Raw genomic sequence first — 24986 nt, forward strand, 5'->3', positions numbered from 1 at the left:
AGCAGCACAGCTTCCATCTCTGTATTAGTACGCCAAATGCCGAATGTTGTGCTTACTCGGCTTGGCACTACCCTGCTCCTAGAGCATATGAATAGTGAATTGGCCAACCTATGCGTGCATATCATGCCACTGTATATATGAGGCGGAGGTCTAAATAGGTGACCTCGGCGCTGACGACCGTTGCCAAATTAGCCGTGTGACGTGGCGCTAGCCAATGATCAGACCATGGTCGCCGCAGAGCTAAAATGAGCGCGGATCGCTGAGTGGTCTAATCCAAGACTGTTACACCAAGATGAAACGACTAGCCTGGTCACGACAGCGTCTGAGGTGCCCTTCTTTGCACCTACGGCAGCATGACTAGCCAAGGCGACCTTAATCTGGACTTCGCGTCTGCTTTTCTTGATCTCCTTCCTGGATGGGGCTTCGCACCGGGCGACGCATTGACTGTTAGATCTCACAAGTTCGATCCGCAATTTGCAACTTCCCGCTACTCACAAGGCAGCATTCTGTGCCCCTCGTCGGCCGACTCGTTAGCTCAGGCTCCTTGAGGGAGATCGTCTGTTCGTTTGGCAGCCGCTTGAAACTTGTTACGCTTTGAAGTGCTTCCTGCGGCAGCGTTCCCATTTCTCTCTGACCTGTTGCCGCTGACCCTTCTCATCTGGCATGACTTCATAGCCCCGAGGCTCGACGTCCTTTCTCCTACACTTACATTCTCTTCTGCTTGTTCCTTGTGTTACTTGTTGTTCGTTTCGCTACTCTCCTTGACGGCACGGCATCTTGACGCTTGCCTCGTCCCCTCTTTTTTTAACGTTACGCGGCACACCTGCAGGGACAGGTTGTCACTCGTGTTGGATCGGAGCTTCTTTCCTAGCATACCCACATACTCATTAACGGCGCGAACGCCTGTGCCTACAACTGCCCCGGAGCTGCCGATCGTTGCAAGAAAGACCGAAATTCGATTCCGGCAGTCCGAACATCGACATGCTCGGTCAAGCGACGAAGAAGCTGTCCAAGATGCATGCAAGAAGAAATCCAAACCTGTCGATCCAGTCGACGGCGACGTACTCACAACTTAGCCCATCTGTGCAATCTGCGACGTCTGGTGCTTTCCTGTCGCCTACGGTTGCGTCCCGACGTGGCCTGCTATCGGGACGTTCTCCACCTGCCTCCCCGAGTCTCCCATCACTCGTTCCGAGGCATGGCAAGAAACCTACGCAGCAATCACACACTCGACTTGTGAAGAGGATACTCGTTGGCTGCTGCGGAGTAGCATTCTTACTATGGATTGTTCTTCGCCAAATTTACTCAGACTCGCAGCAAGCTGTGAGTTACGTGGATGATGAGCAGGAATGGGAAATGGTTGGAGGTAGCTCGTTGCCCAAGGAACCTTCAGTGGTCGCGGTTCAGGATGCAAAGGGGAAGATGAAGTGGACGGTCTCAATCCCATCGAACTTGGACTTCCCGTTGAAGCCGGCACAGTACCTCGATATGTGCCATCAGTGTATGGAGCTGGCATCATCCGTTCGCCAAGAGGCAAAGTCAGGGAACATTGCCAAACGTATGCTCAACTACTATCAGCAAGATCAGTATTATGTCGATGTTCAGGAGGCGGAACAGCAGTCGCTACTACCACCATCAAAAGAGACCGGAAGGCCGAAGGGTTTTGTGGAGGACGAGTCGATTGTAGATGGTTTCTCGACGTCTGGACAGAAGGTCTGTGACAAGTCATTGACATATGTTATGGAGACAGACGACGCAGGCTTCGGTAACACGTTGATGCGTCTATGGATGTCGTACGGTCTAGCCAAAGCCGAGAACCGATCGTTCTTCATCGACGATACTCGCTGGTAAGTCCAATCTACACAAGACGAATCCCAAATACTAACTACCCTCCCAGGCCCTACGGCAAATACTCAACCTACTTCCAGCCCCCTCCCTCCACCAACTGCGCGCCACCCCCCAAATCCCACATCGTCCCCTGCCCGCACACCGCACGCCATCTCGTCGTCTCACACGCGACCGTCAAATCGACCTTCGGCCACGCCTTCAACGAAGAATACGAAGACGCGCGCAAAATGCGCATCGAGCGACAACACAAGATCTTCGCCCTGCTCCGCACCGGCTACGAAGCGCTCTTCAAGCTCAAAGGCGACGATGCCAAATACGTGCTCAACCGCGCGCTCGAACTCTACGGCGATATTAAACAACATGGTGGTATAAGTATCGGCATGCACGTGCGCCACGGCGACAAACACCCCATGGAGTACCAGTATCAGAAAGACTACATCCCGCTGGAGCGCTACGTTGATACCGCACGTGACATATACATCGACCTGGTCGAGAACGCTGGCGGGAAGGCTAAACGTAGCGATGGCGAAGGAGAAGCACTTTTCGCCCGCCACACGCCCTCGAAAATGATCATCGCCTCCGACGACCCGCTCGTCTACACCTCCCCGGAGATCGGCCTCAACTCGCTCCGCGCCCAAGACCGCATCGTCCTCGCTACAAAGGCCGCGCTCGAGGCCGCGCAGTCCTCCAAACACCCCTATCTCGACGAAATCACCGGCTGGGAGGGTGGCTTCTATAAAGACGTCTTCTTCAGTCTCGGCCAGGCGGGGAACAACGCTAAGGCAAACAATCATGAGGGCGAGGTTACCAAGGATGCCATGGGCTTAAGGGAGCTGGTGGGCAGGGCGTATCTTTTAGATATAGCGGTGCTGGGGAAAGCTGATACGGTGGTTTGCACGGTGTCGAGTACGACGTGTAGGTTGTTGGGGGTTATGTTGGGGTGGGATGCGATGGTGGGGAAGGAGGAGAAGAGGAGGTGGAGAAGTATCGATGGGAGTTTTCAGTGGAAGGGGATTATGTGGTGATTTGCGGTAGAGTTTGGCGTGTTTGCAATATGAAATGTGGTTCTTGCGAGCTACTCTCTTGTGTTTTTAAAATGTGCTGTTTGTTCTGCGTTGATACGCCTTTGGCGCAGCAAGAGGTCAGTCACAAGTGTCTTGAAATGCTACCAGGTCTTTGCAAAAAGCGATGGTTTTCGTCCCTTAGATACACGTACAGCGATTTGAACATGCCGCGAGATCTTGAATATCCTTCTTCGCGAACCTCGAAGTATGTACCCACGCCCACAAATGCCAATATTACAGTTTTTGAAGGTATCCCCACATATACAAACGCACTTGAATACTTGATAATCTTACACTCCATCACGCCTTGCCCTTCCACTTGGCCACCCCCTGCTGTCCCCTCCGTCTCTCCCAAACCATAACATACGCCTCCTTAGTAAACAGCGTCTCGCCCCTCTCCTTCTCCACAAACAAATCCTGAATCCCATACCACTCATCCCTCGCGCGATCCTTCAACTGCACTCTCCACACCTTACTTTCCTGCTCGCCCTCGACACTATCGTCCTTCTTCTTGACCGCCTCGTGCGTGATGTTGGCGACGAGATCGTACCATATCGGCTCGCCGGGCGGGTATTCTTTCGGATTCGGCTCGACGTACGGCGACATGTCGAGGCTGACTGTCGGAAATGTGACGATGGTAGGGTTGCGCTCGGAGACGAATTTGTTCTTGCTGAAGCGCTTGATGTTGAAGAGTAGGTAGGGGGGCAGAGGGTGTAAGAGGCGGTAGCGCACGCGGTTTTTCATCTTCTCTTGTGGGCGCATGCCGTCGTACTTGCCGAGTATAGTGGTCAGGGGAACTTGTGGAATGATGTTCTTTTCCAGCGCGTCTTGGAAGAGCGGAGCGGCGGGCAGGTCGAGGGTCAGGACGAGGAATTTGGAGATTTCGGTTTTCACGGCGGCGTCTTCGAAGCGGAGACGGTCGCCTGCGTCGGCGCGGGCGGTAATTTCTTGCGATTCGATTTTCAGGGAGCCTTGGAAGACTTTTTGGACAATGGAGGAGCCGGGTTTGGTTTTTGAGCCGCCGACTGCGAGGTGGAGATGGTTGAGGAACCAGGAGATGAAATCGACGGGGTCGGCTTGGTCGGTCAAGTTGAAGCGCTTCGAGGATCGCAGCGCAACTTCTTGGAGCAGCTCGTGCGGCGAAACGTGTGTCTTGAAAGCTCGCGGGTTCCATATCTTGCGGACTAGAGTGCTGAACCGCTGTGCAATTTGTGGTCGACTTGAAAGATCCTCCAACATAAAGTAGTTCCTCAGCGGCACGACATGTGACAATGCTTGTATTACCACATTGAAGTAGTCGTTTGCCTTGATGTTGTTCATGCCCACGAAACCAGGTATGTATTCTCGATTCGATAGATCCCAAGACACTTTTGGCTCCTTGTCCAGCCGCGCAACCTCTGCCTTGCTCATCCGTGGGTCCACGACGAACTTGAGATCGTCCAGCGACTTCGACTGGACCTCGTAGCCTTCCGGCAGCACGAAGACCTTCTTCGTCTCCATGTTGACGTAAACGTGATGACCCTCTTCCAGCGCGTGGAAGTATGCTTGCGACTTTGGACCTCGACCCTGGTAGTATTTCCCGCAGACGAGACAGGCGTATACGTTGATGTTCGACAGCGTAACTGAGCACAGTTTCTCAAAGTCGAAATCGAGCACCTTGCGGTTTATGGTGTCGAGGTACAGATCGGTGTATCCTGCTTCTGGCGCAGTCTGACGCTTCGGCGCAGCGATCGCGGGCTCGTTGTCGTCTTCATCGTCCAATGCGCCGGCCTCTTCAAGCTCCGCATGCTCTTCAGCATCTGCGCCTGCAATGTCGATCTTGCTTTCGTCTTTGAGTCGCGAGGGTATCATGTGTCCGTTGGTCGTGGTCCCGTTTGGCTCAGGGCTGTCCATCTCTTCGTCGTCGACTCTTGCGCGTTTTGAAGCTGGTGATGGCGCGTCGTAAACATCTTCGAGAGGCTCTAGCGCATGTCGCTTGACCATTTTGAGCGCCAGTAATTGATTCGTGTGATTTTGAACGGAGCGCTGGAGGTATCGCAGTGTCGCCCAAGAATTCAGATAGCAGATAGCAACTGTGGAGTGACAGAGGGTGGTCGAGGCAGCAGAGAGCCCCGTCGGCGAAACTTCGGTAAGCACTTCCGCGCGGGACAGCTTCGAAAAAAGTCGCGTCCAGGCACCGCAGCTACAACCCCACATCTTCTGCGATACCCCTCTGTTTCCACACCGGCAACAGATACCGGTCCAAGATGGTATGTCGAGATATACAATTATGAGTCGGGCCCTTCCTAACACGTGCTCCAGTCATACAACAACCCCACACAGATCTTTGCGGAGGACGTAACGGAGGAGAAGGGCGAGAATGCGCGTCTCTCAGCCTTCGTAGGCGCCATCGCCGTTGGCGACTTGGTCAAGAGCACACTGGGCCCCAAGGGCATGGACAAGATATTACAATCGGCGTATGCTTGTCACACCCCCATCTGTTTGGGCCACCGCTGACATGTTTGGCAGCTCCACTGGCGAAATTATGGTAACCAACGACGGCGCCACGATCCTGAAAGCCATTGCCCTCGACAACGCGGCCGCCAAGGTGCTTGTCAACATCTCAAAGGTGCAAGACGACGAAGTCGGTGACGGAACCACATCGGTCACAGTCCTTGCCGCTGAGCTCCTCCGCGAGGCCGAGAAGCTTGTAGACCAGAAAATTCACCCCCAGACCATCATCGAAGGATACAGGATAGCAAGCGTGGCGGCGCTGAAGGCTCTGGAGAAGATTGCGGTGGACCACAGCCAGGATGAGACTGCTTTCAGGCAAGACCTGGAATCGATTGCCCGCACAACCTTGAGCTCCAAGGTCCTGTCCCAAGACCGACAACAATTCGCGAAGCTCGCAGTAGACGCCGTGTTGAAGCTCGGCGGCTCGACCGACCTTACGCACATCCAGATCATCAAGAAGGCAGGAGGCAAGCTCAAGGACTCTTACCTGGACGAGGGGTTCATTTTGGACAAGAAGTTCGGTGTGAACCAGCCGAAGCGCATAGAGAACGCGAAGATCTTGGTTGCAAACACAGCCATGGACACGGACAAGATCAAGATCTTTGGCGCAAGAGTGAAGGTTGACTCGACCGGCAAGCTGGCCGAGTTGGAGAAGGCAGAGCGTGAGAAGATGAAGGCCAAGGTCGACCGTATCAAGGCGCACGGCATCAACTGCTTCGTCAACCGACAGCTCATCTACAATTGGCCAGAGCAGCTCTTTGCGGATGCCGGCATCTGCTCCATTGAGCACGCAGACTTTGACGGTGTCGAGCGGTTAGCGTTGGTCACTGGCGGAGAGATTACTTCGACATTCGACCACCCAGAAAACGTCAAGATTGGCCAGTGCGATCTGATTGAGGAAGTCATCATTGGAGAGGACACTTTGATTAGGTTTTCCGGTGTCAAGGCCGGCCGCGCATGCACAATCGTCCTTCGTGGCGCAACTGAGCAGCTCCTCGACGAAGCAGAGCGCTCGCTCCACGATGCTCTCGCCGTTCTCTCACAGACAGTCAAGGAGCCCCGCACTACGCTTGGTGGCGGATGTGCCGAGATGAACATGGCAAAGGCCGTCGCGGAGGCTGCACAGAACGTGGCTGGCAAGAAGGCCATTGCGGTCGAGTCCTTCTCCAAGGCACTCCAGCAGCTACCCACCATCCTGGCCGATAATGCAGGATTCGACTCGAGCGATCTAGTGACCCGCCTCCGAAAGGCAGTGTACTCGGGTCTTACCAGCTCAGGACTAGACCTCCTGACACCCGGTGGTGGTATTACAGACATGAGGGAGCTAGGCGTCATTGAGAGCTACAAGCTCAAGCGTGCGGTGGTCTCGTCGGCATCAGAAGCCGCAGAAGTAAGTTGTTCCCCAGGCAAACGGAGCACGCACACTAACGTTGTATAGTTGCTTTTGCGAGTAGACAACATCATCCGCAGCGCTCCTAGGAGACGCGACCGCATGTAAGCGGGAAACATGAAAGCAAGGACGCCAGATGTTGGTTTGGCAGGAGGCCTAGGTCGGACACGATGTCGATGAACAAGCAAGACTTGACTCTGGTACCAACACTGTGCTACCATATAACGACCTAATGCAGTCAAAGAGAGCTGAGAAGACGCATTTGATATGCAACGGATATTGAGCAAATGTTGAACTGGATCGTGAGGGTCTCGCTACCGAAAAGTAACCACGGCACACGCGCGTCGGACTTTTGTTAACTGCATAGCAATATACCACATCAAATGCAAATGGCAACCTCGCAGACTGTGCTGATCGTGCTGATGTCGTTACTAACACAAGCAAACTCTGAGTTCTAAGATCTAAGATGGAGCCCACTTGCTGTGTCACACCCCCAGGACGAACTGTTTCAAGTTTCAACGATCGGCCTAGCAAGGAATAACGCCGGCCATGCTATGTTTCATGTGCTGCAGGTGTTGTTTGAGGACAAGAGCCTCTACGACCTTCGAGTGAGTTCTAGGAGAATATGGCCCGATTGAGACGGTGTCGCTCCGATAGATTGCCCTGTCGCCACTTGCACGACACGCGACGCAGCACGGAGGGAGGACGCATGAGGGTGCCACGTCATGGAGCAGACTTCCTCTTTTGCCTGGAGGTCTAGACTAGAACGGCGACGGCACTTGGTGCAAGTGTGAGATGCGATGTTCCGCGGCGAGGGCAAGAAGATGGCTGGAGCAGGGCGTACTAGAGGCTTATACCGCGATGTTGGTACACGCCAACCGGCACAGTCAGTCATACAAGGGCCATGTGTTGAGAAGTAAGTGCAGACGCGATTGGCACGGCCAGGGCCGCGGCCGTAGGGGACCCAGGTGCTGTAAGGGCAGTGTATACAGCGTACCTGTAGTCGCGTGTAGGAGTAGCTCCCTGTCAAAGGAAGGAACGATGGAGATGCGTCGTGCCGCCGAACGGTCGCACAACAGGGCCGACCGAAAGTCTATCAACACCGAAGTCTGCCTCACTGCTGCAGGTCTGCGGCGGCCATAACTGCACCACAGCCCCTCGCTTCTCTATCTTCAGCATTTGTACCCGTAGGTGTACCTGCGCGGCGTCAGCCACCATTGCGCGCGCCAAGCAGGGGTCTATTTCAAGGGAAACCGACTGGAGCGAGCGTGTCAGGATCCAGTTAGAACGACAGGCCGCACCCCCAGGCCCACGCTCAGCTAATCCCCCGCCCGTTAATATCGAGCGACCAGCCCAAAATCACCGTCGCTGACCTGAGACTCCTTCACTCTCGACACTCCCGCCATCGCTTCCTGTCCATGATCCATCTCTCCTCCGCCTCTCGCCTGCCCCAGGCTTCCACCTAGACGACGCACTCGCCCGCAATGCCCCGTCCGCGCCGGCCGCCCGGTGCTGGCCCGGCGCTCACCATCCTCGCCCTGCTATTCTTCCCCTCGCTTCTCGTGGCCGCTCAGCAGCAGCAGCCTCTAGAACACCATGCCCGCAACAAGTCCCCCAGCGCGGGGGCACGCGTGGAGCATGCCCGCATCATACCACCACACCACCACAAGCCCAACCGGGATGGCAGCGTGTCCGACGCCGAGCGACGTCAGCAGTACACGCCCATCCTCGCCCAGAATGAGCGCGCCGTAGCAACCAAAGTCTCATCTGCTCCAGCCATCAGTGCTGTCAGAGCCCGTCACGGAGCGGGCGCTGCCTCGGGAGTCCTCGCCCCGAGTGCGCGCTCGCTCAATGACTGGGAAGTTGAGGACTTTGTTCTCTTGGCGACCGTCGACGGCCACATACACGCACGCGACAGATACAACGGAGAGGAGATTTGGGAGATCGCCGGAAAGCCCATGTTGGAGACCATATACAATGTCTCCGAGGGCCGCGTCAGCCTCCAGGACCAGCCTTTTAGTCGTGGATCGTTGAGCCCAGAGAGGAAGGAGCCCTCTACGTGCTCTTGCCTGGACCATATCCGGTGCTCCAAAGCCTGGGTCTGACTGTCAAGCAACTGACCGACATCGCTCCGTACGCGAGTGATGACCCGGAGCTTCCGGTTGTCTACAACGTTGAGAAGCGGACCTTCATGCTCAACGTGGACGCAGCCACTGGCCTCGTCAAGCAGAGCTTCAGCCCAAGCGGCACCTTCGGAAATAGCGACGACAGTTGTGCGTCTCCCGTCAAGAATGTCTTCAACGAGCGAGACTGCCGCGGAACATTTGAAATTGGGCAGACGGAGTACACCATCATCATACACAACAAGAAGACCAATGAGCATGTGTGTACCATCAAGTATGCCGAATGGGCTGCCAACAGCCGAGACATCGACCTCAAGTCCCAGTACACACGAACCATGGACGATCAGTACATCTATGGCAGGTTCAACGGTGAAGTCTTCTCGTACGATCACAAGCGGCCGCGACCCGCCCAACGCCCTCTTTTCCACCAGCATTTGCCATACCCAGTAGCACGCGTATTCGACGTCGCCCGACCTGCCAATGACGACAGCGCACAGGCACCCCTGGTACTCTTGCCGCAGCCTGCAGGACCCAAGGTGGTAGAGGAAAAGGCCAATCAGGTGTGGCTCAACACTACAGAATCGGGAGCCTGGTACGCTTTGTCCGAAATCAGCTACCCAGCCGTCACCGATGGTGCTCCAACAGCACCTTGCTACAATGAGAACGAGTTGCTCAGCTGGGACTCTACGCATTCACTCCCAGCCGACGAGAAGACCTTGGTCGGAGTGCACGTCTTAGACCATCGTGTGCATCCTTCTTCGAGGTTTCAAGCAATTGCTGCTCCTACTCAGTATCAGATTGAGAATGGCCAGGTTGTGTCGATCCCACCAACATCGTCGCCCATGGAGCGACCCACCATCGATCCTCCACCTGAGCCGTCGATGCACGCACAGCCCTATGCATTTGGCAACAAGGAGCTGGTGTTTATTTGCATCCTCATGATCATGTTCATTTCTTTCGGTAAATGGAAAGGACCTGGGAGGCTTGCACCCTACTGGGACTACTTAGCCAGCTTGACCTCGAGTCTGAAGCAGGCGAGCAAGGCCAACTCCTTTCCGCCGATCACCGTCCCATCACAAGCAGAAGTGACACCCACGAAAGAAGCAGAGGTGGTTGAAAAGATTGAAGATGTTGCCGCAACAGAGCAGCCTATCGAGCAGAGCACCGAGACTGTGCTAGAGGAACCTCAACTTCTCCCAGCTTTCGAGCCAGAGATCAAAGAAAAGAAAGTGGTATCGTTCGCTATTCCCGAGGATGAGGAGGACGATATGTCGCCCCTGTCTAGAACAACGACCGCTGAGCAAGGATCTCCGAGCCAGGAAGCAACGCTTACGATGACCAACTCCAATTCAGAGGCTTCTTCCAACGTGGAAGGGGGTGATAATGGTGCACAAGATCCATCAGCAACACCTGGTACACCAAAGAAGAAGAAGACACATCGTGGCAAGCGCGGTGGCCGCAAGCTGAACAAGAACCAGCAAAAGGATGAAGAGGAGCTGGGCCGTATCGTCGACGCTGCCAAGCAGCTTGATCCGTCGCCTAGCTTGCATCCTGATGAAATGACTCTGAACGGCGACGACATGCAGGATGTTACCAACATCAAGCGCATCGGTAAATTGACTATCGACCAAGATCGTCTCCTTGGCAACGGTAGTGGAGGTACTTTCGTCTTCGAAGGAAAGTGGAACGAACGTGAGGTGGCCATCAAACGAATGCTGCCTCAGTACTTTGGTCTGGCTGAGCAAGAAGTTAAGCTTCTACAAGAAAGCGACCTTCACCCAAACGTCATTCGCTATTTTGACGACGAGAAGGACGAAAATTTCCTGTACATTGCCGTCGAGCTCTGTCAGGCCAGTCTCTTCGATCTTTACAGGGACGGCAGGCCTGGTGAGGAGCTCACTGAGGCCCAGCAGAAGCTCTCCCTGGAGATCAGTCGCAACATTCCTCGCGTCTTGTATCAGCTGGCGTATGGACTCAACCATCTCCACAGTCTGAGGATCATTCATCGCGACATCAAGCCCCAAAACATTCTTATCGCCTACCCGTCAAGAAACCAGACGAATTGTCCACGACTTGTCATTTCCGACTTTGGGCTGTGTAAAACACTCCCTGACAACGTCAGCACTCTCATTGGGACAACTGGTAATGCGGGCACTGTCGGATGGAAGGCACCAGAGCTCATCTCCCAGCCTAAGGAGCTCATGAACAACGGCAGCTCGAATGGCATGTCCCGTGACTCTTCAAGCTCGACAGATCCTGTCGCACAAGGAGTGAAGCGCGCAGTCGATATCTTCTCGCTTGGTTGTGTCTTCTTCTACGTCCTGACCGGAGGGTGCCATCCCTATGATGACGACGAAGGTTGGATGCAGATTCGCGAGTACAACATCAAGAAGGAAAAGGCTAATCTAAAGCAACTGCGTCTCGGCGCCGACTCAGAAGAGCCCTACCACCTCATCCAGTGGATGCTCAAGACGCGACCTGAAGACAGACCCACGGCCGTTCAAGTCATGAACCATCCCTTCTTCTGGTCTGCTGAGAAGCGCCTCAACTTCCTCTGCGATTGTTCCGACCACTGGGAACGTGAACCGCGCGACCCACCATCCGAACACCTCTCCATCCTGGAAGAGTACAGCTACGAGGTCTTGGATTCTAAGAGAAACTTCCTGGCCAAGCTTGACACAGCCTTTATTAATAGTCTAGGCAAGCAACGCAAGTACACGGGCGACAGAATGCTGGATCTTTTGAGGGCGTTGAGAAACAAGAAGAACCACTACGAAGACATGGATGAAATTGTCAAGGCGAAGGTGGGACCGTTGCCAGATGGCTATCTGAGTTACTGGACTATCAAGTTTCCGCAGCTACTTATGGGGTGCTATCAGTGTGTCTTGGAGTGTGGACTTGAGGGCGAGCCGAGGTTCAGACCCTACTTCGAGGGCCAGACGATGTAGAGGGATGAGAGATGAAAAGTATTCGTAACATAGCATTAGGCGCATCGCCGGCGTTCAAGCTTTCAGCAATTCATTGTTATATATCTACCGCCGAGTGTAGCGTCACCTTGCCTTTGGTGAGGGTATCATTGCTTTCCTATCTCGATCTCACGCCTCGTCTTCAGCAGCGTCGCCCTCACCTTCTCCCTGCTTCTCCTGCCGCAGTGTACTCGTCGCGACCTGGCTGTCCTGCCCCGGCTTGCGGAAAACGGCCTGCATCCAGCACCGGTACATCTTCAGCCTCCTCTGCCTATTCACCAACATCCGTCTATCAACACCAATATGCGCGACCTCGAACGCCGGTCGCGGTCCTTGCGAGCTAGACACCGCTCCCTTCTCATCACCAATCTCCAACCCCTCCGTCTTCCCCACCAACGCATCCCCCTCACCCCCCTTTCCCCCACCCCAAATCCCCTCCAACTCCTCTTGCTCAAAGAAATAAACCCGCGTGCCATCCCCCCTCACATAGAAATTCTCCTCCATGCCACCGTCCCTTCTTGAACCGCACTTGCGCGAGATCCCCGCGCCCGTAGTCGCGAAACAGCACTTGTCCACCGGGCTTCAGCACACGCCAGATATTGCGCACCGCCTGGGTCCCACTGCTTCGGGTTGAGCGCCGAGAAGATGAAGATCATGAGCACGACGTCGACGCTATTCTCGCTGAGGCCGGGCGGGAGGCCGGCGTTGTCGGAGTCGGGCGAGGAGGCGACGTCCCAGACATCTGCCTGTATGTACCGCGGATCGTACAGTTCATTTTCGCGTATCAACTCGACGGCCTTCTTCGAGAAGTCGCACGCGTGGATTTTGAGGTTTTTATTGCTGCTGTTCTGCAAGATTGGGAACGCGCTATTTCCTGCCCCCGCGCCGACTTCCAACAACACCGCTGGCGGCGCATCTTCCTTGCCCACTTCGCCCAAAATCGGGAACTCCTGCGCCAGCCACTTGCGGTTCTTGAAGAAATTGCTCTTGTTGTTCTTGTAGAATACGTTCCACCATTTCTCGGGTTGCGCGTTGAACCGCGTGCGGTCGAAATCTGATACTGGGTCTGCGCGCTGCTTGCTGAATTGCTCCTCCGAGAAGGCTTGGTACGTCGAGTCGACGGTGACGTGGTCCCACGCGTTGAATTCGAAGATGTTGTCGCCTTCTTCGAGATAGCGCGAGCCGAAGGAGAAGGGGTCGGTGCGCTTTTGGTTATTGGCGGGGTCGTGGGAGCGGGAGGAAGGGGCGCGGATGGGGGCGATGGACGCGGGGACGCCGTATGCGTCGTTTTCGGGGGGAGGGGATTGTTGTTTTGTAGGGTCGGTGGGTGGTGTAGGAGTTGAGGCGTGAGGAATGGGGTCGACGGTTACTGCGAAGCGCATGTGCTCCATTGATTTTGAGAGTTGTTGTTTTGGTTGGGGCTTTGTGGATAGGCTGTTGTCTGTTTGGAATCTTGAATCTTCGGTTTGTTCGGGACTTGGTGCCCTGGGTTCTTCTGTATTTGAAGCCATGTTGGGAATATGTGGTGTGTCTTGCGACGAGGATCTGGAGGGGTCGAACAATTGAAGGTGGAGGGGAAATAATTCTCTATCGATAAGTCCTGGGACTAACTAAAAGTCGTATGGCCAGCCGCGGTCCCTGGCATGATTCATCGAGCCGCATCATTTAGCGCGAAAGATGATCGATGACCTAGCCACAGTCGCGATATACTTCAATCCACATGGAAACATGATACCAAGGTGACATTAGCATATCCCCCTCAATTCCACCCCTCTCTTCCACAATGGCGACCTGTTGCCCCACCCGCCCTCTCTTCCAAACTTCCAAACGCCTCTATCAATCCCAACGGCGAACCTTCCTCCCAAACCCCTTCGCCGACACATCCTCTCCGCCCCAAACCCTGCGCGCCCAACGCGTCCTCCCCTACCCCAGCGCGCCAATCTACTCCATAATCGCCGACGTGCCCTCGTACGCCTCGTTTCTGCCCTACTGCCAACGCAGCGACATCACGCACTGGTCCGCGCCCGACAAAACCTACGCCCGGCGCTGGCCCAGCGAGGGCAAATTGACGAGCGGCTTCGGCGGCATCACCGAGAGCTTTGTCTCGCGTGTATATTGCGTGCCGGGGAAGTACGTGGAGAGCGTGGGCGGGGACACGGAAACGAGTCTGGACAGAGATGAGATTGCGCACCACCTTGAAGCTGGTGGGAGCGGGAGTAGAGCTGGGGGTGATAATGGGCTGTTGAGGCATTTGCGGAGTAAATGGACGATTGAAGAGCTGGGGAAGGACAAGACGGGTGTCTCGTTGGCGCTGGAGTTTGCGTTTACGAACCCGTTTTATGCGGCGTTGAGTGGGGGTGTGGCGCCGAAGGTTGCGGATGTTATGATCAGGGCGTTCGAGCAGAGAGTTATGGCGCTGTTGAAGGAGAATCCCGAGATGGTGGGGGCGAGTTTAGCAGAGTTGGATGGGAGTAGGATGAAGAGGTAAGAGTGACATATCAAGAAGTTTTTTACAGCGCATATGCATGGCTGGCGTCTCGAAAGATCTACATGGTGGGATATCTTCAATCTACAAAATACATCTACGTGAAGCCGTTATTCATTGCCCACCAAAAATACTACACCACTCATGGATGTGCGGTCACCATCCTCCAAACCCGCGATTCCTCCTTCCACCAAAGTACAAGTCGTCATCATAATACCCAAGCCCTCTCTTCGGGTACGCACCAATGCCAAACCTCCCATGTCTACGCCTCCTTTGGTTCCCCCTCCACAAGTCTCTCCCAAGATACTTCAATTGGTTCGCAATATCACCTAGTCCCCTACCACAATACGAGTTCCGCCGATGAGCTCGCAGGACCATCTTGCTCAGCTTCTCCATGTCGCGCGACATGTCACAGTGGTCATAGCCCAGCATATATTGACCGTGGATAGTGTCGTAGAGTTGTGAAATGTGCGCGTGGTGGTAGGGGTCATGGTAGGAGAGGTTGGAGAGAAAGAGCGGGAGCTCAGGCTGAAGATTTGTTTAGAAAAGATGTCAACATTCTTGCGTTGTCGGACGGGATATCTTTTCAGTAGAAAATGAGTCATGGACAGAGTGGATCAGACGTACAATGGCTAAGATTGAAGAGCAAAGCGAGCAGCCAGGACATGATGAGTAAGATCCCGAGACCCAAAGAGGGGGATCATATGGCTCTACATTCCAACGATAGCTCCTGAATTCTAAATCGTCGTAAGGCCGAAGAGAAAGTTCGTTGTGGCAGCCCATGGGTCGCCCAAAAGGGCTTAAGGAACGTAACGGAACCATACTGCGCTCGCCATAATGAGACAACATTTTAGATGTGAAATCTGATCGTGGATTGAATGGCCCAAGTGATGAAGGCAGAAAACTGGAATTAGGTGCAAAAGACCTGCAAAGCAAGTGACAGAGGCGAGCCCTTTTACATTCAAATGCGCCCCGTTCTACTATTACACAATCAAAGAGATAGATCGCACAAGAAGTGACAGAGTATCCGCATGATACACCAGAGCCACCCAGACGTCGCATACAAACAGGGTTGGCGGTCAGAGAGTAGCGGTCGGGTACTGCAGCCGGAGCCGCATTCAGAAGGCATCGACCAGTCTTTTTGGCTGGATAAGAGAGCCGCTGGCTGTAATGAGTGACAAACAAACTTCTGGTCAGAGCATGTGCGAGCTCCTCACCGCCGCGTGGCACAGTGAATGCGTGCGCAGAAGGATACAAGTTTGTGTTATGGCTGGCCGCGGTGAGGCTGTTGAAGAGGCCGCGTGGTGCAAGTGTCAGGAATTGCCTGCTGCAGTTTGATCCTATTGAGGAAGTGACTGATGTGGTGCGCTACAGTGTTGAGGCTGGCGGTGGACTGATCCCATGGTGCGTTGGCTGCAAGTTCACCTCGTGGGCGCAATATCTCCTCATCAATCTCTTTCTCAACTACAGAATGCGTTGATTCGATTGTGATATGTTACCTAGATCGGAAACATGATTCCAGACCACCGTGTGTGCAGACCGCGTGTTCACATCGAACCATAATGGTGAGGGAGCGACAGGCCGGAGATGGATGCAAGCAATAAGATCCGTGCTACACCCGGCGTGCCCCGATAAACGACGCGACATGAGGTTCGCTCGAAGCAGTCGAAGGTCTCATACTATCCAGTCGTTCATAGCAGTCGTGGCTCGAGGTTAGAAAGTGAAGGGTGGCAGCACGTTGAGGACCGCGCTAGTCGGATGGGGCTGGTGGGCGCACCGACCACCGCGCTTTCCACTTTACGCGGTCGCGCCTGGTTAAGTCGCGTAGGTGCGGCCGACTCCTTCCTCATCTTCGTCACCCCACCCCATCGTGCCTTCCACACCACAAACCACCCATTGTACCTTCTGCACACTCTCGCAATGGCCTCCACTGTTCTTGGGAAGAGGACCCGCAGCTCTGCTACTGCAGACGCAAAAGGTAAGCGCTCCGGTCGTCCTTTCCCGGCCAACACGTCTCTAACGCGGTATGCAGATGCTGTCTCCACGCGATCAAAACGACGTGGACAGTTTGTCATTCTCGACGAAGCAGAGATTGAGAACCCTTTCGTCACGCCCAAGAGAAAGAATGTGCGCAACGTCGATGCGATGGAGGTGGACGAGGTCGAGGAGAAGACGTCTGCAAAGCGTGGAAAGAACGCTGGCACAACTCCTGCAAAACACGGCGCACCTGGATCACGACTTCCTCTTTCGACAGCAACAGAGAACTCACCGGCAAAAGCGCATGTCGCAGATCCCGAGAAGCCGTTCCGGACACCCTCGACACCACGGCACCGAGACGCGCTTGCCGGAAAGGTCGCGGTTACGCCAAGACACAGACTCATTGTCGCTGGACGACCATTAACACCACGCACACCACACACACCGGGAACTCCTCGACACTCTGCGCCTACCATCTACAATGAAGCGCGACAAGTCTTTGCGCGCGGCTCAGCACCAACGGCACTATACGGACGCGAGCAAGAGCGCAAAGAGCTCGAGAGCTTCATCTCAACGCGGTCAAAGGGCAAGAAGTCGGGATGCATATACGTCTCAGGACCACCCGGCACCGGAAAGAGCGCTTTTGTCAACGAAGTCTGCACTTCCGTATCATCAGAAGGATCCACAAAGACTGGTTACATCAACTGTATGAGCATCAAGAACGCGACAGACCTCTACAGGACACTTTTGGAGGAGTTTGTCGACATCACTGGGGTTGTTGAGGGCGACGAGATGGACGCGCTACACGAACTTTTCCAGCAACGAAAGACGTCATATGTCGTTACATTGGACGAAGTGGACCATCTCTTGGAACTGGACATCGATCTGTTATACAACATCTTCGACTGGTCAATGCAAAAGTCGTCCGGCCTTGTTCTTGTCGGCATTGCGAACGCTCTCGACTTCACTGATCGATTCCTTCCTAGGCTCAAGGCCCGCGGTCTGAAGCCACACCTACTTCCATTCCTCCCATACTCTGCCGCGCAGATCTCTTCAGTCATCACATCAAAGCTCAAGGCTTTACTTCCGGCAGGATCGGACCAACTTCCATTCATCCACCCCACGGCCATCATGTTCCTTTCCAAGAAGGTTGCGTCACAATCAGGCGACCTGCGCAAGGCATTCGACATCTGCCGTCGAGCCATCGATCTTATCGAGGCCGACACCCGCGACCAGCATGCGAAGAAGGCGACTGAGATCACACCATCACCAACCCCGTCGCCCACAAAGACACCCCTTGTGGACAACATCAATCTCTCGTCGCCAGTCGTCCGATCACCGTCAAAGCTCAACGCGCAAAAGGTGCTTTCCAACTCGCTCGCCCAGCTTACAGTCGCAACGGCCCCACGAGCGACGATTGCGCATGTTGCGAAGATTACTGCTACGGTGTTCAGCAACGGCACCTCGCAACGTCTCCGAAACCTCAACCTCCAACAAAAGGCAGTCCTCTGCTCCCTTGCAGCTATCGAGAAGAAGAAGCGCGCTTCAGCCGGAGAGAGCGTTCTCGCGACACCATCAAAATCACACAACACTGCACCCACCATCAAGGAGCTCTTCGAAGCATACACCGCACTCTGCAAGCGCGAGAACATACTTCATCCCCTCACAAGCACCGAGTTCCGCGACATTGTTGAGAGTCTCGAGACATTGTCGCTCGTTTCCGCGGTCGAGGGCAAGTCAGGATCGCTCGTGGCTGCAGGCACACCAAGCAGGCGCGGCAGAGGCAAGGCCAACGGCTTCGCTGGTGGGGTTGTAGTCGAGGATCGCCGCGTTGCCAGTGCTGTTGGCGACAAGGAGCTCTCAGATGCGTTGTCGGGACCGGGCATGACTATCCTGAGGGACATTCTGGAGAGCAGCAATTAAGCGGCGTTACACGCGAGACTTTCAGCACCACTTTGTTACATTTTTCTCTTTGTCATTACGGCGTTCAGCATACGGGGCTTTTGGGATACATGCGATTGCATAGGGCACAGCAGAGGCGTTTCATTTACTCTTGGTTTTGATTTTTGGCATAGCATGGCACGGCGCTCATAGTGCTTTCGCACTTTTGTTTAGTTAACAAAGAGTTTTGCATAGCGAGCGTAGCATAGTGCTGTCATGAGACCCTGTAGGATAGTTTACGCTTTGAAGAAGAAGTATTATAAAAAATCTGTTACTATGTGCGAGTGATGTAAGAACTCTTTATTGTGCATATGTAGCGAACGTCGCGTACAAGGTAAACAGCAAGAAGGTCGTTTTAACGCTACTATCTGCCTGCTTTTTGTCATGACAGTTCAGAGTGAGTAGTTAAGCTTTCTTGTCCCTTCTCGCAGAATCCAGTTCCCTTGTTTACAACCCTTTATCAAGCAGGGCGTACGAGCCTTCGTTGAGATCACGTCGTCGTCATAATATTAATCAGAACTGCATCGTTATCATGCTAGAAGTTAAGATATTCTTTGCAGCCTGTTCAGGTAAGTAGGTTGTATGTAATAAAGTGCAATGAAGAATTCAGCTCTAAAATACTCTACCTAATTCTATTAGAAATCTTTGAATATATATAAGCTATTTCTTTACCTCTTCTCGCTAGGGAAAGGCGGGCGTGAATTTTGCCGACACCTAGTAGTACAATTAGGTAGGCATTATAGTGACGACTTACTCTTAAGGCCTGCATGTGTAGATCTTCATCACATGTTAAGACTGATCGCATATCAAGGTTACTCGCAACTCAGATTCAGAACTCTGCAAGAAGCGAAACGATATCAAGATCGTCTCAAGCCTCAACATTGCGTAGAGAACATTGCTCCTGCATTTCAATTCTCCCCCAATGTGTACCACTGTGCCTTCTTCCCACACCTCCCCTTCTTCAAGCTACAACCATAAAAATGCCACGCTAGCCGCCCCAGCGACAACCGAAATCACCACACTTTCCCAATCCTCCCACCTCTACGTAGTCGGATTTAACCTACCCTGCGCCCCCCAGCACCTGATACGCCGCATAATACAGCGCCAAATCCACGGTGAAAAAAGCACTCCGCACGATTTTCTAGATCTCGCGGTCATACGTGTAGCGCAACAAGACGTCAGAACTGACAGCGAAACTCAGCATTGCGCCTCTGCGTTGCTGGAGAATCAGAATGTGGCCAACGTCTCGAGATCCGGGCCAGGTACGTGCGAGCTGAAGACGGTGGTTGGCATGAGGAAGTCCCTGGACGCGCAGAATATAGTGTCAATCTATTGGAAAAAAGGATGGCGCAGAAGTACGGGAAGGTTGTTCTGGGCGAAGTGAGGAGCGTAGTGGCGCTGTGGATGTGATAGTTAAGGTGCTTTATGTAGTGGCGTGAAGTTTAAGTTATGAACGACGGAAAAGATGGCCGGGACCGCACGGAGACCCTCCGGATCATCGAAGCTACTGCTCAGGGCTTCGGACTAAGCCATATACGCAGATAGATTACCGTTGGACGGGACCCAATGTCTCTAGTCCTCCCGATTGAAATCACCAAGTCACCTTTCAAGCCTGAACGGCTGCATCAAATAGACATCTGGAACCTTCTGTTTCCGAGCGAAGGCGCGAGACTCGGTCGGGGTTTGGGCTGATATCTTTGAACCATCAGATCATAGAAGCTTGTGTCTTCTTACATAGGTTCAAACGGAAAGTGGAAGAAATCTATTACCTAGGTATCGTCTCACGGTGAACAATCGGACATGTATGTACCTTTACGATATATGGCCGTATGAACGAACTTGAACTTCAGAGCTAGAACTACAAAGCAAGCAGATATCAAGTCTACACATGACGACAGCATCCAGAGTGTGCTTTCGGCAAGGTGCTGTGAATATCAATACCATGGCGATGGCAGCCGATGATGGAGGCGTTGTTGGATGATGCAAAGCATATTGATCGTCTTCGCTGCTCCCGGATTCCCAACACACTTAGAATAGTCCGGTAGCGCAACATGCAAGTAACGACTCAAAGGATACGGAGCTGGCTCCGAGGTGTAACGCACAATGCAGGGTCATGAAGTTTTGCATTTCAAGATGTCAATAGAGACATTGTAACAGACAGATTTTAAGGTGGAATTGAAGCGGCTCGACATAGCTCTCACATCTTTCAGTTCCTGGAATTTTCACATATAGATGTCTGCGACCCTATACCCAGGCGCTGCGGAGGTCTCTACATTTGTTTCCATCCAGGCAAAATTATGCGCTAGCAGGCACAAAACTTTACCAGAGGGTAAGGCCAGCCTCGGCCACGCGGGGAAGCTACGGATGTTGGTCATTGCGGGCTACCTAAATATCATCCTCGTTCATCTCGACTCTGTTAGGTGGCTGCTCGCACAAGCCTAGACTTCAATTGTTGAGCGAGAACGCACAAGACACGGAGCAGGACTCATATTTTCTATCTTTGAGCCGACACCTGGCTCAAAATGCATCTGTCTCTTATAGGTAGTGGGCAGTTGAGAATTCAATCACTATCAAGTTCCTGGCAGATCATTCGATCTTGCTTCCCATGTCTGGATTCGATCGACAGGAACGGAAAACCTTTTGCCGACGCCATAAACATGCATGTAGCGTATGTCAATATCAGATAATAAGGAAGCTCTTCGAGAAGGCGAATGGGCCATAAGCGTACCTAGGTACCTGGCGGATGCGAAGCTTCGCGCACCCCTTTCGGGCCTGGCTACGGCTACAGCCCGAAGCCCTTTGTTGTTTGGCCTTACACTAAAGCACAGGAGACCTGATGGCCATGAACCTTATGGCTTCACCAGAACTTTGGCAACTAGGGGTTGGAAAGGCGATTGATCCTGGGTACTTAATCTGAGCTGCCTCGTATCCATTCTTCGATGACTGTGCAGACCTCCAAACATGAAGCTCTCTCTCTTTATCACTGCACTGATTTTCTCCACACACGTTAAATATGCAGGGGCTCAAGATCCGAAAGCACTTCAGGCGCTCGGTAGCCTGTCCCCTTGTGCGGTAAGCACTGTCATCATTAGTTGCTCCTACCTAACATACTGACATTTGATACAGTTAGAATGTATTGCGAGCGCGCCAAGTACTCGGAACTGTAGTCCAATCAACTTTGCATGCGTGTGCGCAGATGCACCACTGCAGTTGGCTGTAGGAAAATGTCTGCTTTCCTCTTGCACGGTCAAAGAAAGCCTTACTGCGAGGAATGTTACGGCTTCACTATGCAACGAACCCACGCGCGACAAAAGCAATAGAATCAAAGCGTCCAACATCGCAATGGCGGTTTTGTGCGTCTGCATGGTACTCCTGCGATTCGCCCAAAAATTGTCGGGGCCTGCCGCAAATCGCTTTGCTATCGACGACGGTCTCATTATCATCTCGTTCCTCTGCCTCATCACCAACAATATCATCACTGAGATGAAACTCATAGGGAATGGTATGGGCAGGGACGTTTGGACGATACCGTTTGACCATATCACTGAGTTCTTGAAGTTCTACTGGATTGAAGAGATACTCTACTTTTTCACCTCCACGACGTTGAAGTTGTCTTTCCTCTTCTTCTATAAGCGTATTTTCCCAGCACGCAACGTGCAGCGTGTTATCTCGCTCACGATAATTTTCAACGTTCTGTGGGGTACTGCATTTGTGATCACTGCAGTGTTTCAGTGCTGGCCGGTATCACATCTCTGGGTGGCTTGGGACGGAGAGCATGCGGGCCATTGCATTAGCATCAACGCTGTGGCATGGTCAAACGCGGCTACGGGTATCTTTGTCGACTTATGGATGCTTGCGATACCCATATCGCAGCTGATCGATCTTAAACTTTCGAGGACAAAGAAGTGGGGGGTTATCTTGATGTTCTGCCTGGGAACGCTGTGAGTTATCTAAATCCTGTTGTTTTAAATACCTACTAATATGATTCACAGCGCTACCATCATATCAATCATTCGACTCCGTGCCCTCGTGGGGTTTGGTCAATCGACGAACCCGACTTACGACCAAACTGACACCGCGAAATGGTCAATCGTCGAACTTACCGTAGGACTAGTCTGTTCTTGTCTGCCCTCTGTACGCTCGGTCCTTGTCCAATCCCTGCCGTCCGTATTCGGTTCCACTCAAGACAAATCCACAGGCAATCAGTACGGAGGCTCACGCATCAAAGCGTCAAAGAACGGAATCTTCAATATGAAAAGCTCGAGTAAGGGCGGCGAAGATGACGTCGCTATCCATTGCACCACGAGTTTCGGGGCAACCCAAGACTCTAAGAGCGAAGACGAAGTGGAATTGGTGTATGTGAACAACCATGTCAAAGGTGGAGAAGGAAGCATGAGCACTTAGACTAAGAATTTCGGTCATCGTGTAAGTTAAATGACGCAGGTTAGCAGGTTTTTTTATGTAGACAGATAAATCTTTCGCAATCTCATCAACAGCCTAGTCACCATTGCATCAAATCTGGATCTCAATTTTATAAAACGGTATTACTTAACCACAGCTTAGGTTACCGGGCGCCATCAAAATCACTACCTGCCTTTTTCTAACGAGAAGAGATAAAGAGCTGGCCTGTATATATTCAAATATATCTACAGGGTAAAGTAGAGTATCTTGTAGCCGCGTATCCGTTCAGGCTCCTTCAAAACACTTATGACAAGCATAGGCCATGATATTATGTCTGCAGAGAAAACCCTTCGCGTGTAGTTAGGTAGCTGGATCTCTCGTTGGAGATGAAGTCGACTAGTCGAATGTCTCAAACTAAAATATATTGATCTTAACCCTCTTTTCCTAGACGATCTAGTACAGTGCTTATTTTTTTTGCATCTTCGGGGGTTCATTGGAGTTTTCGCTTTTCTATTTGTCACTCAATGTTTATACTTGTAGAGTGTTATAGCAGTCCAGGCGCAGAGTATCTGACTGGTGAGATACCGACAGTCTGTTGCTCTTCTATCGCGCTGAACGACTACAGGGGAGCGTTGCTACGAAACATTAGACTCGGTCCAAGCTTCTGAACCTCTGGAAAAGTTCCTTGATATCATCGGCAGTTTTATATCAATTCACCTCCGGCAAAATCCTCTCAGGTGGCTCTGGCATTTTTGATGTATGCTACAAGCTTCATAAATTAAGTCTCGGTGATTGGTAAGCACTTTTTATTTACAGGCATGGTGATCCATACGTCCTTAATAAGTGGCCATCACCCTTATTGATCGGTGTAAGGAGCGGCACAGCGATCATGCACAGCGGAGCTTCCATGCGGCTTACAAACGTGATGACATCCTTAGCTCCGTCCGGCTTAGAAATCTTACAAACGCTCGATTATACAGAATGTTTTGCGCAGTAAACGATGAAATACTCTTATATTCGATGAGGTGCCTTTGATACTAGTTGATCGGTAGTCCGCGCACTACATCTCCCTGGATACCTCTACCGCAATTCTTTCCTCTTAATCTTTCACCTCAACCATGTCTTTTGCCCAGCTTTCCACGCCCAACACTAGCCCAACACCTGGCCACCCAGGTCATTGGGTAGTCACAGAGTTTGGTACGCCCTCGGTTCTCAAGTGGGAGGCTTTTGATCCTCTACAAGAGCTGTCGGCCGAGCGCAATGTTCTCATCCGCATTATCGTTGGCGGTATCGCAGGCGTGGACAACATCATGCGAGCTGGTGGCTATCCCGAGCCAGAAGCCTCTCAGCCCGGTTTCACAACAGGTTACGATGTCGTCGGTGAGGTCATAGCTCTACATGAGTCGACTTGCGAAAGAGTGCGGATTGACTGTTGGAGACCGTGTCACGTCCCTGTGTAAATATGGCGGCCATGCTACGCATATTGTTCTCTCTTATCAGGACGTGATTCTTATCAGGCCTGATGAGCGACATGCTCAAGATCTGCACTCTTCCGCTCAACTACATGACCTCCTGGGGCATGCTAAAACACAGTGGCGTTCACCTGCCCCCGGGTTCTAGCATACTGTTGGGCTCCGCGAGTGGCGGGCTTGGTACGGCAGTGGCTCAGCTCAATACAGCTTTCAACATGGGTATACGAATAATCGGAACATGTTCACCGTCCAAGTTCAACTACGTCCGCTCCCTGGGCGTTGAGCCTATCGACCGCAACGCTCCGGACCTGGTGGATCAAGTTCGTAAGCTCACCAATGGAGAAGGCGTGGACGTTGCATACGACGGTATTTGTAGCGACAAGAGCGTACAGAACTTTCTCGCTGCCACGAAGAAGGATGTCGGCAAGGTCGTTGTGTTCGGTGTGAGTCGTCGCAGTAAGATATATTGATGGAACAACAAGCGCTGACTTCAATACTACCCATAGATCATGGGAGAGATCGAAGAAGACGGTAGCAAAATGCTCAGCAGCGTGGATAATATCTTTGCATCGCGCATCAAGCCGCCACGAATCAGCTTCTATGCGCTTGATACCGCCTTCCATCGTAAGCCTGAAGTTACAGAGCTTCATGCGATCATGGACAAGGTTCGTTCTGGGGAGCTTGATCCAGTTGTATCTAAGCTGCTCCCTTTGAGCAAGGCTGTGGAGGCACATAAATTGTTGATTTCCGGGAGTACGATCAAAGGAAAGATGCTTTTCGTTGCTGACGCAGCAATGGCTTCCGAGATTGGTCTCTAGAAATTAAC

General features: G+C 52.7%; 11 protein-coding genes across 11 annotated transcripts; 8 read left to right on the forward strand and 3 right to left on the reverse strand.

Moving 5' to 3' along the window:
• Positions 1 to 981: 981 nt before the first annotated feature.
• Positions 982 to 2873, forward strand: SNOG_03580 (hypothetical protein; the record flags this gene model as incomplete). Its single annotated transcript, XM_001794085.1, has 2 exons — positions 982 to 1847; positions 1898 to 2873. 2 exons carry the CDS (start codon positions 982 to 984, stop codon positions 2871 to 2873), a joined length of 1842 nt encoding a protein of 613 aa, XP_001794137.1.
• A 339-nt stretch (positions 2874 to 3212) lies between these two features.
• Positions 3213 to 4895, reverse strand: SNOG_03581 (hypothetical protein; the record flags this gene model as incomplete). Its single annotated transcript, XM_001794086.1, has 1 exon — positions 3213 to 4895. One exon carries the CDS (start codon positions 4893 to 4895, stop codon positions 3213 to 3215), a length of 1683 nt encoding a protein of 560 aa, XP_001794138.1.
• A 514-nt stretch (positions 4896 to 5409) lies between these two features.
• Positions 5410 to 6903, forward strand: SNOG_03582 (hypothetical protein; the record flags this gene model as incomplete). Its single annotated transcript, XM_001794087.1, has 2 exons — positions 5410 to 6795; positions 6844 to 6903. The coding sequence occupies 2 exons, from the start codon at positions 5410 to 5412 to the stop codon at positions 6901 to 6903; spliced, it is 1446 nt and encodes a 481-aa protein (XP_001794139.1).
• A 692-nt stretch (positions 6904 to 7595) lies between these two features.
• On the forward strand, positions 7596 to 7938 carry SNOG_03583 (hypothetical protein; the record flags this gene model as incomplete). The annotated part of the gene is made up of 2 exons (XM_001794088.1): positions 7596 to 7711; positions 7809 to 7938. The coding sequence occupies 2 exons, from the start codon at positions 7596 to 7598 to the stop codon at positions 7936 to 7938; spliced, it is 246 nt and encodes an 81-aa protein (XP_001794140.1).
• A 341-nt stretch (positions 7939 to 8279) lies between these two features.
• On the forward strand, positions 8280 to 11866 carry SNOG_03584 (hypothetical protein; the record flags this gene model as incomplete). Its single annotated transcript, XM_001794089.1, has 2 exons — positions 8280 to 8789; positions 8816 to 11866. The coding sequence occupies 2 exons, from the start codon at positions 8280 to 8282 to the stop codon at positions 11864 to 11866; spliced, it is 3561 nt and encodes a 1186-aa protein (XP_001794141.1).
• Positions 11867 to 12013: 147 nt separating this feature from the next.
• SNOG_03585 (hypothetical protein) lies at positions 12014 to 13275 on the reverse strand (the record flags this gene model as incomplete). The annotated part of the gene is made up of 2 exons (XM_001794090.1): positions 12014 to 12398; positions 12476 to 13275. 2 exons carry the CDS (start codon positions 13273 to 13275, stop codon positions 12014 to 12016), a joined length of 1185 nt encoding a protein of 394 aa, XP_001794142.1.
• A 392-nt stretch (positions 13276 to 13667) lies between these two features.
• Positions 13668 to 14702, forward strand: SNOG_03586 (hypothetical protein; the record flags this gene model as incomplete). The annotated part of the gene is made up of 1 exon (XM_001794091.1): positions 13668 to 14702. One exon carries the CDS (start codon positions 13668 to 13670, stop codon positions 14370 to 14372), a length of 705 nt encoding a protein of 234 aa, XP_001794143.1. The 3' UTR covers positions 14373 to 14702.
• A 4-nt stretch (positions 14703 to 14706) lies between these two features.
• Positions 14707 to 15036, reverse strand: SNOG_03587 (hypothetical protein; the record flags this gene model as incomplete). Its single annotated transcript, XM_001794092.1, has 2 exons — positions 14707 to 14756; positions 14997 to 15036. 2 exons carry the CDS (start codon positions 15034 to 15036, stop codon positions 14707 to 14709), a joined length of 90 nt encoding a protein of 29 aa, XP_001794144.1.
• A 1253-nt stretch (positions 15037 to 16289) lies between these two features.
• SNOG_03588 (hypothetical protein) lies at positions 16290 to 18269 on the forward strand (the record flags this gene model as incomplete). Its single annotated transcript, XM_001794093.1, has 2 exons — positions 16290 to 16347; positions 16402 to 18269. 2 exons carry the CDS (start codon positions 16290 to 16292, stop codon positions 18267 to 18269), a joined length of 1926 nt encoding a protein of 641 aa, XP_001794145.1.
• Positions 18270 to 21629: 3360 nt separating this feature from the next.
• On the forward strand, positions 21630 to 22691 carry SNOG_03589 (hypothetical protein; the record flags this gene model as incomplete). Its single annotated transcript, XM_001794094.1, has 2 exons — positions 21630 to 22228; positions 22280 to 22691. The coding sequence occupies 2 exons, from the start codon at positions 21630 to 21632 to the stop codon at positions 22689 to 22691; spliced, it is 1011 nt and encodes a 336-aa protein (XP_001794146.1).
• Positions 22692 to 23806: 1115 nt separating this feature from the next.
• On the forward strand, positions 23807 to 24978 carry SNOG_03590 (hypothetical protein; the record flags this gene model as incomplete). Its single annotated transcript, XM_001794095.1, has 3 exons — positions 23807 to 24106; positions 24415 to 24603; positions 24667 to 24978. The coding sequence occupies 3 exons, from the start codon at positions 23807 to 23809 to the stop codon at positions 24976 to 24978; spliced, it is 801 nt and encodes a 266-aa protein (XP_001794147.1).
• Between the last annotated feature and the right edge of the window lie 8 nt (positions 24979 to 24986).

The sequence above is a fragment of the Parastagonospora nodorum genome, assembly GCF_000146915.1.
Source record: "Parastagonospora nodorum SN15 chromosome Unknown scaffold_5, whole genome shotgun sequence".
NCBI classification, from domain to species: domain Eukaryota; kingdom Fungi; phylum Ascomycota; class Dothideomycetes; order Pleosporales; family Phaeosphaeriaceae; genus Parastagonospora; species Parastagonospora nodorum.